At 36.5% G+C, this 14010-nt stretch overlaps 1 protein-coding gene and 1 non-coding gene across 2 annotated transcripts; one reads left to right on the top strand and one right to left on the bottom strand.

Annotated features, from left to right (window-relative positions):
* Window positions 1-339: 339 nt before the first annotated feature.
* Window positions 340-4688, bottom strand: LOC113288162. The gene is made up of 2 exons (XM_026537122.1): window positions 1680-4688; window positions 340-401 (listed from the first exon to the last, which is right to left on the bottom strand). Exon 1 carries the CDS (start codon window positions 2806-2808, stop codon window positions 1882-1884), a length of 927 nt encoding a protein of 308 aa, XP_026392907.1. The 5' UTR covers window positions 2809-4688; the 3' UTR covers window positions 340-401; window positions 1680-1881.
* LOC113292187 lies at window positions 2366-2469 on the top strand. Its single transcript, XR_003331710.1, has one exon. It is a non-coding gene; the product is annotated as a small nucleolar RNA R71 (small nucleolar RNA).
* Window positions 4689-14010: the final 9322 nt, after the last annotated feature.

The raw sequence follows: 14010 nt of genomic DNA, 5'->3' as shown, positions 1-14010 counted from the left end.
AGACGAATAATCAAAAAGACCCGCTCAACAGCTGGGCATGTCATGCAAAAGAAAAAATTTAAGACCCGCTCAACAGCTGGTCATATCATGCAATTTTTTTTATTATTATTTTATTTTATTTTAAGAAAATTCATAAAGAAAGTGAAAGCCTACCACAAATCTATATATACCAAATAACCACTCCCCCACACTTGAACTTTACATTGTCCTCAATGTAATTGAGTCATCCAACGTAGAGTTCAGGTGGGAAATTCTAAAATGTGAAATGCAATAGGAAAACAAAAATAGAGGATAAGGGAACAAAACTGATGGGTTGACTCCCGCGAAGCGAATGATATGTGTTCCCTGCTTGCACGCAACAAGTAATCTCAAACAACGTGAAGATGGCATCCTAAAGTATCCTGCCAAGCATATATATAAAGTCTAAAAAGTTGGGATCAACCCAGCAAATCAGGTCAGCTGAATACATGAACCTGCAAACACTATAAACATCCAAAAAGATATGTGAATTCATAAGTAACTCACCCCCATAAACAACAAGTTCAGAATGTTTACAAGTTTCAATTATCGGCGGAGACTCTAAATTGGGTATTAAATCAGCTGAAATATTTTCCAGGGGTTCACTAGAAGTCGGTGGATGTATTGCATTAATAATATCAATAAGCATCAGATCACAGGAGTTGGAAAAAGGAGCTAAGCAAACAGATTTATAACTGTGAATTACCTTACCAGTATCCATATGTTCAACACCTAAATAAACATCTTGAAAACTATTAGGTGGAACAACGAAAGAAGGGTATGCAGCAATCTCGCGAAAAACAGGATTATCTGAATTGACTGAATAAGATAAGCACATATCTGATAATTCAGTTTTAGTGAACTCACTACAACCTGCAATGTTTTGAGGCATGTTTCCGATATTCTCATTGTAACAACAAGTACAATCATTCACACTATCAAGCATGCACACATATTCACAAGTTTCAGAAATCTGAGATGAATTTGAAAGGCTAAACACATTTATCTCCATTTTCATATTTCCAAAAGTAAGCTCCATGATTCCATTTCGACAATTGATAACCGCATTCGAGGTAGCCAAGAAAGGTCTACCCAAGATGACAGGAATCTGCCCACTAGGATTAGAGACAGGTTGAGTATCCAAAACAATAAAATCAACAGGATAAACAAAACTTTCAACCTGTATAAGAACATCCTCTACCACTCCCCTGGGAATTTTAATGGACCTATCAACCAATTGGAGAGTAACACTAGTGGATTTCAAATCACCAAGTTCTAATTGCACATACACAGAGTATGGCAAGAGATTCACACTGGCCCTAAATCTAACAATGCATGTTCGATCCTGTGTTCTCCTATAGTGCAAGCAATCGTAGGAAAACCTGGATCCTTAAATTTGGGTGGAGTTTTCTGTGTAATAATCGAGCTTACCTGTTCAGTAAGGAAAGCTTTCTTATGTACATTCAATTTTAGTTTCGTAGTGCACATATCTCTTAGAAACTTAGCATAAGAAGGAATTTGTTTAATGGCATCTAAGAGGGGAATGCTGACTTTAACTTGTTTAAACACTTCTAGGATGTCATTAGGGGTATCTCCCTTCTTACGAGGTAGTAACGCTTGAGGAAAAGGAGCATGAGGAACATAAGAGATATCAGAATTACCTTTTTCGGTTTCAGCGGTTTCTTTATGTATTGAAGGAGTAACATGTGTAATGGTTGGATGGTTCCTATCTTGCTCTTTCTCCTCGTGATCACTAACATGATTGTCAATGACTCGTCCACTTCTGAGAGTAGTAGCGTCCTGGACACGATGAGTCGGCTTAGCACCAGATGTGCCTTCCTCAAAAGAACCTTTAGGGTGAGGCTATATTTGACTCAGGAACTGACCCTTGTCTCGCTCATTCAGTTGGCTGGCTAGCTCATTTAGCTGTTGTTGTAAGTTCGCCATAGATCTTTCAGTAGCATGCATAAACAAACTCATACTTTCTTCCAAATTAGGAATTCTTTGGTTAGTACAATCACTAGGATTAGAAGATGCATGCGTAATACACTCAACAGGCTTGACTGTAACATTTCTTTCCAATGACTCAAGTCTTCGTGTCAAAACAGAAAACTTGCCCTCATAGTCGAATTCATTATCAACTCTGTGAACCCTTTCACTACAAACTACTGATTTTATGGGTTCTCTAGCCTCCCACTCTTGGATTTTTCCAGCTATTTCATGCAAAAATTTGTAACCTTCTTCGGCACTCTTATTAAGGAAATTCCCACCACAAAGTGATTCTACCATAGTCACTGTTTTATAATCTAATCCCTCATAAAGGATCGATATGAGCCTAGAAGTATCCAATCCATGGTGTGGACATTGTAACAAGAGATCATGGAACCTCTCTAAATAAACATAAAGAGATTCTCCTTCTTGTTGCGAAAAACTATAAATTTTTTGACGAATGGCAGTAGTTTTATGCTTAGGAAAGAATTTATGCAAGAATATATTAATCATGTCATTCCACGTACTAATTGATGAAGGAGATAATGCATTCAGCCAAGATTTTTCCTTATCCTTCAAAGACAAAAGAAACAACCTAAGTTTAAGAAACTCGTCAGGTAAGTCCTTGAACTTCATTGTACCACACAATTCTTCAAAATATCTAATCTGGTAGTAAGGATTTTCATTCTCATTACCGTAGAAATTAGGAAGTGATTGAATGGTGCTTTCTCTAATCTCATAGGTTGCTGAGGTGGTAGGCAAAATAATACATGAAAGTTGAGAGACTCTAGTAGGGTACATATAGTCTCTCAAACTTTTAACCGGAGGGTTCGTACCCTCATCATTTGTTCTCGTCGTGTATAAAGGGTTACTTTAACAAGACGAATAATTGTTCTCTATCCCAACTACTTGGTAGATCTTGCATATGCTAACAAAATGCAGAATTCAAGTCAAACTCACCTTGCAAAGCTTCGCGAGGATTTCAGATACTTACTTTTTTGCCTGTTTTGGAGAGGTTCCAATTGTGCTCTTCAAACTCAGGCACCTGAAGAAAGTTCAACAAACTGCGTAAAAAGAAATAAAATAAAAAAATCTAAAAGAAAAAGGAAAACAAACTATTTACAGAAAATAAAAACTAAGTTACGACTAGAAAAAAGAAAAAACTATAACAATTAGAGAGTATTTTTCGACCACTCCCTGGCAGCGGCGCCAAAAACTTGATAGGTCGGTAAACCGACTTTGTTTTACCGCAAGTGCACGGTGTCGAAATGTACACAATAGCAAATGTGGTTCGTTCCCGCAAGGAGTGTTCTAAACTACTTCTAACTGATACAATCAACTTCCTAATCAAAATCAATTCAAGTGGAAAATTTCAGATGTCGTACTAAGAAAATAGAATGCAAACTAGATTAATAAAGTGTCAATCAAGAGGAAAAAGAATGTTAAGGATTCAGGAATCCATTGTAGGCTAGGTTCACTTATGTTATCTTACCAAGGTCTCGAATTTACTCATGTATAATGGCAAACCTAGCAACTCATACATGGAAGATATGGCAATTGAGATTCATAGACAAGAATTCACAAAAAGATATATTTGTTCTCAGCCTAAAGTAGAACTTCTAACCACTAGGTATACATGGCATACAAAGTAAGAGAATGCTCTTAAGGAAATTATTATCAAGGTTCAATGAGTTCTTCTAGAAACCTAACAATGGACTATACATGGCATAGAACATGAAAAATCATAACTAGAAGATAATACATTGATAGAGAGACAAAACTTTAGTATTAAGTTCAACTGGTAGAAACACTTGTTCGAAAACACAAGCAAATCAACCTACAATTTCATCCTTTCACCCTAACAATGGTTTAGAAAATTCACTGGGTATATATATCCACGCTGCTGGTACTCGTGTCTGGACTGTACAAATATTACCGGAGGCCCATTCAATCACTGACCCTGACTTCCAAAATTCAGGCATACCACCAACTTAGCTTTCCATTCTCCAACCAGCCAATGGTTACCAGGCACTCGACCACAACACCAAATCTCATCTTATGGAACAACCATCCACCTTCTTCTCCATCTCGGTAATACTACCATTTTCTATTGTTACTGTTGAATCAACATAACCTGCAATATACCATTCTTATGGACTGAAATAGTGTTGCAGCCAACTGATGCTTCTCACAACCAATTCATCACCCTCCAACATGCACATCTGAACTTCCATTTTCGTCTGCAGACCTGTTAACCACTACTGCCATCACAAATTGTTGCAGTTACCACAAGCTTCATTAACATCACAACCTCACCTGTCTTTTTTTAACGAATTCATCCACAACAACCCAACACCAACACCTCTTCTTTGATCCAACTTCATAATAAACAATCACCAGAAATCCATCACAATCTCTAACTTGAAAACATAAATCCATCACTGCCTGTACTTATATTGCAGACCCATTATCATGAATTTTACTCTCAAGAACTTCAATTGCACCCATCTGAGTTCAATCCATAAACCCCTGAATTCGAAAACCACTGCTTCAATCAATTGAACCCCAATTTACTCTCTGTTAAGAACTCCACCAGCTTGATTGAGAAATGATTGAGAAATGAGAATGTTTTCTTCTCGTTTTGGTACGAACAAAATGTGGTGGAAATGGTGCCACGTCGTCCGTTTATCCTTCTCACCCTCTAATGCCCTGACATGCTTGAAATGAAGACTACCTAGCCCATTACAGACTTGTCGGAGAGCTACCTTCAATGGCACGACCATATTGTAAGCAAACAACGCTGACTACCATGAGTTGAGCCTTTCCTTTGTTGTGCTGCGAGCCAATGGTGGTGATGTTATCGCAAACGCCACTTTAGCTTTCAATTAAGCCATTTATTTTCCGGGTGAACGGATTTACTTATATTTCCTGCAAATGACTTAAAACGATATTATTAGCTAAATATCGAGACCTAGCTAGTATAAATGTGGGTATGAATATGTTGCACTTACGTGCTTATCATGTTACGATATAGTTTTCTCTATACACATTTGAGATTTCGAGCTGAGTATATCTCGCTTACATATTTCTCGAAATATGTGTTGATAAGCTTTCACTTCGACCAAGTTCATCTTATATCATGAGAAAATTGCCGAGTAACATCTTACGTGGTTTGTGTGATACAATCATTTGGTCTAAGACTTGGAAGGTTTCAATATTGATTATTTCAATATCTTGAAAATTGCTTTGATGTTGATAGTGTGTGAAAAACGACTATTAACATTATAGAAGAATGTTTCAATGATTGAAATAAAGAGTTGATGATGTAACCATCTTTGGATATAAGCATATATAGTGCGTTCGCACATTAGTGTATAAGTCCATAAACCGGAAGCCAAGAGTATGCATATGTGTGTATACGGATTCGGTGAAGGATACAGGTTAAGTATGCGTACCCGCACGCATACTGGAAGTTCTCAAACCGAGAATTTCTGCTGAGTTTGGTTTTGGCAAAACTCACAAACCAGTCACCTTAAGTATGCGCACCCGTACGCATACTGGCGGAAGTTTTTGAACCGAAAATTTCTGCTGAGTTTGGAAACTTCACAAACTCAAAACCGGTTGCTTAAGTAAGCATACCCGTACGCATACTTAAGCTGGTTACTTTTTCAAATCGGTCTAGTCCATGAACTTAAACATTTAAATCATAAGGAATGCAATCTTTGCAAACCGTGGCTATAATGTTCATGATTTATTCAAGTGAATCAAACTGATTTGATTTCAGTTGTGTTTTCTAAACAATTGAACAACTCTTAACTAGTTTCATTTGAGTCATTTGAACTAGTTATGGTTAAGATGAATAAGGTTGATATGAGAGTAATCATATGGCTAACCTCGGTTAATTATTTGTGAACCAACGTGGTGTACACGTTTAGGTACGGCTACATAAACCTAAATGAGGGTACATATCATTTGTGTGTAATAAGCTAAGTTCGATCTAACAGTTGAAAGATATTAGCTTGGTTGAATCAGGTTTTTCATCTAACGGTTAATATTGAATGCTTTGTTACCAACGTAACTTGGATTACAAACCCTAATTTGAAAACTATATAAAGGAGAACTCTAGCAACTGGGAAAAGTAATCCCCACACCTCCTGTGTGTTACTAGTTGCATAACTAGAGTCGATTCTCCTTTAAACTTAGGTTTCTTCTTGAGACCCTGTAGGTTAACGACTTGAAGACTTCATTGGGATTGTGAAGCCAGACCCAACTATTATCTTTGTAGTTGCATGATCTGATCTTGCTGTTTCTATCGTGTTGAGTGCAATTGAAATAATTGGCTCGAGATTTTATATCTCCGATAGGAAAGATAGAAAAGTAATCTCAAAAAAACTTCGTCTCATCGTTTGTGATTCCACAATAACTTCTTTCGCTAGTCGATTAAGTTTATTGTGAGGTGATTAATAATACTGAGATGTTCTTCGGGAATATAAGTCTGGTTTATCAATTGGTTCCTGTTCACCTTGGTTTATCAAAAGACGAAACAAAAACTCTTGGGTATTTCTGTGGGAGACAGATTTATTCAATCATATAGACTTTTCTGTGTGAGACAGATTTGTCTATCAAGTCTTCGACTTTGGGTCATGGCAACTCTTAGTTGTGGGTGAGATCAACTAAGGGAATCAAGTGCGCAGTATCCTGCTGGGATCAGAGTCGTAAGGACGTGAATTTACCTTAATCAGTGGGAGATTGGTTAGGGATCAACTACATTCCAGTCCGAAGTTAATTGGTAGTAGGCTAGTGTCTGTAGCGGCTTAATATAATGTGGTGTTCAATTTGGACCAGGTACCGGGCTTTTTCTGCATTTGCGCTTTCTTCGTTAACAAAATTTCTGGTTTTCTTCGTTATTTCTTTTCCACATTAAATTTTCTATATAATTGAAATGTCACAGGTTATACGTAGTTCAATCAATTGGTGAATCCAACCTTTGGTTGTTGATTGAAATTTATTGACGCTTGGATATTGGTCTTTGGTACCTTGAATTAGTGTGAGATTTATTAGGGTTCAACTACACTCTAGTCCGAAGTTAATTGGTAGTAGGATAGTGTTTGAAGCGGCTTAATACAGTGTGATGTTCAATCTGGCCTAGGTCCCGGGGTTTCTCTACATTTGCGGTTTTCTCGTTAACAAAATTCTGGTGTCTGTGCTATTTCTTTTCCGCGTTATATTTTGTTACATAATTGAAATATCACAAGTTGTGCGTTAAGATCAATCAATTAGAATATCCAACCTTTGGTTGTTGATTTACATTGATCGACATTTAAACATTGGTCTTTGGTACCGTTCAAGTACTTCCTCTTATATTCAATCAGGCTAGCAGATTTCTATTCGCTGATTGCGGATTGAATTAAGAGTTAGTGATATTAAAATCTTTGATATATTTTAATCTAGATTGAGTCTGACTGTCTAGTTGATTCTCTAGAAATCCAGAGAAGAGAACAAGTACCTGGAAATTAGAGAGTTGATCCATAGTCAAAGGGGTTGATAGAGTATAAATTAAAACAACATTATTCAGTTCTTGAAGCTTCGTTACAGAAGCAACTGCACGATTCTTTTCAACACCATCCTATGAGAAAATTGAAAAAGGAGGGGGGGGGGGGGGTCTAACAACACCACCCAATATTTCGCTTAGCAATATTTATGGACTAACTCTGAATTACTTTTTATATAATCAACTAGATAGTCAGACTCAATCAAGGTAAAAGTATCTCAAGGAGTTAATATCTCTCTTTTGTTTTGATTTACTCGAGCTAATAGAAATCAGCGAGTCTTTAATAAAACACAAGGAATAACTTGTATGGTACCAAAGACCAATATCCAAGGATCAATCAATTTAAATCAACAACCAAAGGTTGGATATTCTAATTGATGATCTACAACGCACAACCTGTATGATTTCATTTATAAAGATAAACAATATAATGCGGAAATAGAAATAACACAGACACCAGAATTTTGTTAACTAGGAAACCGCAAATGCAGAAAAACCCCGGGACCTAGTACAGATTGAACACACACTGTATTAAGCCGCCACAGACACTAGCCTAATCCAAGCTAAGTTCGGACTGGACTGTAGTTGAACCCCAATCAATCTCCCACTGATCCAAAGTACAATTATGCTCCTACACCTCTGATCCCAGCAGGATACTGCGCACTTGATTCCCTTAGCTGATCTCACCCAAAACTAAGAGTTGCTACGACCCAAAATCGCAGGCTATGACAATAAAAAATATGTCTCCTACAGACAAGTCTATCAAAGGATCAATCTGTCTTCCACAGATAAACCCTAAAGGTTTTGTTCCGTCTTTTGATAATAATCAAGGTGAACAGGAACCAATCGATAATCCGGTCTTATATTCCCGAAGAACAACCTAGAGTTATAAATCACCTTACAACAATCTTAATCGTATGGTAGCGAAACAAGATGTTGCGGAATCACAAACAATGAGACGAAGATGTTTGTGATTACTTTTTATATTTTGCCTATCAGAGATATCAATCTCAATCCAATCAATCTGATTGTACTCGTACGATAGAAAATACGAGATCAGATCACACAACTACGATAAAAGTAGTATCGGTTTGGCTTCACAATCCCAATGAAGTCTTAAAGTCGTTAACCTGGTTTTAGAAGAAGAAAACCAAAGGTTAAAGGAGAATCGACTCTAGTACGCAAACTAATATCACAGTAAGGTGTGAGGATTAGTTTTGCACAATACTAGATGTCTCCTTTATATAGTCTTTCAAATCAGGGTTTGCAATCAATGTTAGCTTAGTAACAAAGCATTCAATATTAACTGTTAGATGAAAACCTGATTTAGATTCAAGCTAATATTTCTCAACCGTTAGATCGAAAACTTAGCTTGTTACACACACTTGACAATGCACGCTTCTAGGCTACCCAAACGTATGCACTTGTTGGTTCAACAATAGTTAACCAAAAGGTTAGCCATATGAGCATTTCATATCAACCATGTTCTTCTTCACCATAACTAGTTCAAATGAACTAGTTAGAGAGTTGTTCAATTGCAAGGAAATCTCATGTACTACACAAGACACAATTGAAGCAAAGATGATTTGATCCACTTGAATCGGTTCATGAACTTTTATAGCCACGGTTTTCAAACTGTATTCCTTAGTCTTTTTAAGTTTAAGTTCATAAATCATCTTTAGATATATAACCTTCACAAGTTCGCAGACTAGGTTCGCGAACTTAAGTTACCGGGCAGAGTTTACAAACTCCAGCAGAAATTCTCGGGTTTGAGAATTTCGCCGGTTCGTGGACTTATCTTCACGCAAGTAGTTTGTCAACTCTAGAAGAAATTCTCGGGTTTGAGAACTTTGGCAGTTCGTGGACTGAGTTCGCGGACTTGGGTCACACTATTCTTCCGGTTCCCTTGATCAACAAAGTTCGCAAACTTTGGTTAAAGGAATAGGACTTATACATAAATGTGTTTCTACAACAATGCTTATGTCCACCATTGGTTATGTAGTCTTAACTCTCATTTCAATCATTGAAACATTCTTAGAGGACGTTATATAGTTGTTACACCATTTCTCGTCAAAGTAATTTTCAAAGTGATTAAAAAATATCATGACTTTCGTCACTAGGCAAAGATAAACTTGATCGAAACGAAAAGATTACCAACACATATTTCGAGATATAGATAGGCGAGGTATACTCGGCTCGAAATACCAAATGTGCATAATCCAAGTCTATATATATAGCATACGACTTCTTGTCTCAAATAGTAGGAGATAGAGTAGATAGACTTTTGAGTGACAAATAAGTTCAAGTCTTCACATACCTTTTTGTCGAGAAGTTTCACCGGTTCCTAGAGTAGTTCTTATTCTTGTATGATGAATCGCCATGAAGTCCTTGAGCTCAACTACACTTTCTATCCTAGTCCGAGACTTAGATATAATAGACTAGAAATAAAGACTTATAGTTTTGATCACTAACATTTACAAACATGCTTGAGATAGCAACGCATGCGAGTTCGACCGAGCAATGATCTAACAATCTCCCCCTTTGTCAATTTTAGTGACAAAACTATCAATACATATGGAATACAAAAAAGATAAAGAAACTTTAGTAGCTTCTATTCTACATGTCTAATCTTCAACATTCCTTGAAATCTTCGTCACTTCCAAGTACCCCAATGATCCCAAAGGTTATAAGTTTAGCATCACCGCTGTTGAAGATCCGTAGCTATAACAATGAGAAAGCATCGGTCTCTATCATTGTTATACAGTGTCATAGTATTATTACACAGTGTCAAAGTCCAATTGTATCACAACTTCAACAATAATACTATGGTGATATGTATCACTCTCCCTTAGTCAATACTCCATCTCACATGGAAACCACTCCCCCTCACACAATGATCCAAAAACCATATGTATTTGTACTGTGAACTACATATTAATTCTCCCCCTTTTTGTCAATAAAATCGGCAAAAGTACAAGAACAAGATCATAATGAAATTTCCGAAAGAGACATTTCATGACTAAAATAAAAAATACATACCAACTAATTTAGATGCAATCATAAAGCCGAAGCTAAATGCATTCATCAAGGATTTTAAAGATACAAGATAACCCCTCTAACATTCCACATCCGCACACCCCTCAAGATATGACCATTAAGTACAAGTTCAAAAGAACTCTCCCCCATTAGATGTCATTCCCAAAATAACAAAAACGAGCAACCTTAATTTCAAACAAAAAGAAGGATTTTTATTGGACACCAAAAACCATGAGAATGCTTTTATATATCCAAAAACTCAATCAAATTAATCACAAGTAAGCCCATGATTAATTTAATCAGAATACGCAATCAAATTAAACACAAGAAGTGATCAATTCAATTGATTGTGCTCAACATAAGATAAATTACAGAGCTACGACTAAGTTAACCATAAGAAAATGATTAGCTTAACCGTTCAAATACTCAATACAAGAAAACCTTATGGAGTCACGAAAATACTCAACTAGATTAATTACAAGAGAACCCATAATTAATCTAATTAGAATACACAACCAAACTAATTACAAAGTAATCAATTTAATTGTCATTTGTTTTGCTCGACATAAAAATACTTACAGAGCAATAACTAAATAACCAAACAAGATGATTGATTTAGTTTAATATGCTCGACATAACATATCTCACGGAACAACAACTAAGCTAAGAAAATCAACTTGGTTGTATAATGCTCAACATAAGATACATTAGGGAGTCTCACAGTAATACATAAAATATGGATCCGGGATGATTAATTACTGTGGAATACACAAGGATTCATTCTATCTTCAATCACTATTTGCATAACGACAATAATAGACATAATCCTTGAAAACAAAAGATTTTAACCTATCTTCCATCAATTAATTGACAATATAGGCTTAACTTTTGTATTTTCCAAAAGTCTGTTCATTCTTTTACCAGTACGTGAATACCGAACGCGAAAGACTTTACTTTTGACAAAGTATGGGACAAAAATAGTTTACGGACATAAAAACCAATCCCATAACAAATTGCAATATATCAAATCATAAAGATTAATACTGCAAAACATCATCCTTCAAATATTTTTAGAATTTAAACCAATAAACCTAAAAAAAAAAGATGAAAAATAATAGCTATGTGTAGTCACAATGATTGCTATTCAAAGCACTAGTTATTCTTCCAACTAAACCAAAAGTAAGACATACTAGGCAACGTAAATAAAACAAGCTAAAGAAAAACAGTCTCCAGTGCTATCCCAAACACGAACTAAGATCATATGGATGGTTCATAATCCTCACGAGACAAAGGGTCTTTGAGCTTGTGATCAACATCATTCAATGCAACATCGGAGAGGTGATTCTCTTTGCGAAAATCATTGATGTAAGACTTTATGAGACCAAAGTCAACAGTAACCTTTTCCAACTCAGTTTTCAATGCATCAAGATTTTTCAGAGTCACAATGAGCTCTTGTTTTGCTTCCCCAAAGTACTTAAGAAAGTCATGAACAACTTCAGCAGAAATCATATCATCCTTTTCAGCATCCTCATGAACATAGTCAAAATAACATGAAGCATTAGGATGATCTTCATCTACAAGGGTTTTTTTCTTCTTGGACTCAACAACACCTTTGTCAAGGAATCCTTTTACAAAACCACCATAGCAAGATGAAGAAGAAGACATTCTTGACAACCCAGAAACCAACCTAGAGTATGCGTACATGACTTTTACAACTCAATAAGTAAGTATAAAACCCCCCCCCCCCCCCCCCCCCCCCCCCCCCCCCCCCCCCCCCCCCCCCCCCCCCCCCCCCCCCCCCCCCCCCCCCCCCCCCCCCCCCCCCCCCCCCCCCCCCCCCAAAAAAAATAAAATAAAAATAAAGCCCAAAAGGGACTTTTTGCAACAAAAGACTCGAAAAATTCCATACTCAGGAAAGAAATTTTGATCATAGTTGTAGCAAGAAACAAGACTCACATGGAACTTCCTGAAAAAAAGAGAAGCAAATTTAGACACAACAATACCTTAAGCATAACAAATAGTTTAGCTATGGACGATAAGAAGATAGCTCAACTCATCAGACACAGATGCCAAAAGTATACCTGATTATTAACACATCTTACTCAACAGGGTTTTTATGAGTAATCTCTTCAAACCTTGTGATTAATTAGCACAAGTATGAGCTACACGCTCATCAAGAGATTTGTGTTTAAGGTCAAGTCCCTTTTTCCTCCTGAATCTAGAGAGGGACTCCTTTTTATGTGAGAAATTATCATAAAACTTACTGTCATCAAAATACGAGACATAATTTGAGTTTTTACCAGAAGAATTTTGGTTTTGAGGAGGAAGACAACCTGTTGACGAATTCTTTATACCCTTTAATTATCTTTTTCAGATTATCTCTCATTTCATCAATTTTTCTTCTTTCTTCTGAACTTATTTTCTCGACAGGAGAAGCGTTATTTCCAGAGACCACGACACGATCTTCCTTTAGATGATGTTTATTAAGACGTCTCTTTTGTTCTTGAATGTTCGAGGAACTCATTGAACTGACTTTCCTGGTAACATACACAAGGTAGGTACAAAAACCAATTGGTTTAGTCATACGAATGTCAGTTACACCTTTAAGAATTAAATCTAAGGTGTGTTTAAGTTGAACCAAGGAGTTTTTCTTCAACCTAGAGGTTCCCTTTCGTTTAACAGAACTCTTTGTCTCACAGACAAGACATACTTTCTAATCATCAGAATGATTAGATTGTACAATCTTAATATCACCGTTAGAATATTTCTTCCCTTCATTTGATGTGCAACGTCCTTGAGTATTGGTGACTTTAGGCACATCCGTTTTACTAGAAGGGGCTTTCGTTTTTACTTCTGAGAATGAACCATCTTTAGTTGTGTCAGAAGTACTTGGCATATTAGATTGCTTTGAGCATCCTTGAATAGAGATCTTACTCAAGCGATGGTCAATTTCCAAGGCATCTCTTCTGAGACTAGCTTCAAGAGACGTACAGGAAGAATGAACTTCAGAATTACCTTTGGGTTTGCAATCTCTTATTACACCAAGTAGAACATTGACATGGTGCTTCAACCGATTGAATCTATCATCATTATAACTAACAAGATTTAAAATCAATTTACTCTCTTCAGCTGAATCCCTTTTATTAATGGAAAGGCTCACATTTGAAGGGTAATCAGAAGTACACATGTCAGTGTTATTTTGTCTCGTCAGTACAGAAGGTTTATCTATATTCGAGATTGTATAAACTTTCTTTTTAATAGAGTTAGACGATATGGAACTTTTATTTCTGGTAAAGCGTTTATCAGAGATAGTACTCTTTTCCATAGAGTCACATCGCTAAAAACACAGACTTGTAAGGTCTTGAGCGTGTTTGCCTGCTCTGATACCAATTGAAAAAGCGGGGGTCTAACAACAC

The sequence above is a fragment of the Papaver somniferum genome, chromosome 6 (genome assembly GCF_003573695.1).
Source record: "Papaver somniferum cultivar HN1 chromosome 6, ASM357369v1, whole genome shotgun sequence".
NCBI lineage: Eukaryota > Viridiplantae > Streptophyta > Magnoliopsida > Ranunculales > Papaveraceae > Papaver > Papaver somniferum.
This window is presented reverse-complemented; position numbering and strand designations above follow the sequence as displayed.

Coding starts and splice junctions, on each gene's coding strand:
- LOC113288162 (XM_026537122.1), bottom strand. CDS start 2,808: ATGTACCCTACTAGAGTCTCTCAACTTTCATGTATTATTTTGCCTACC.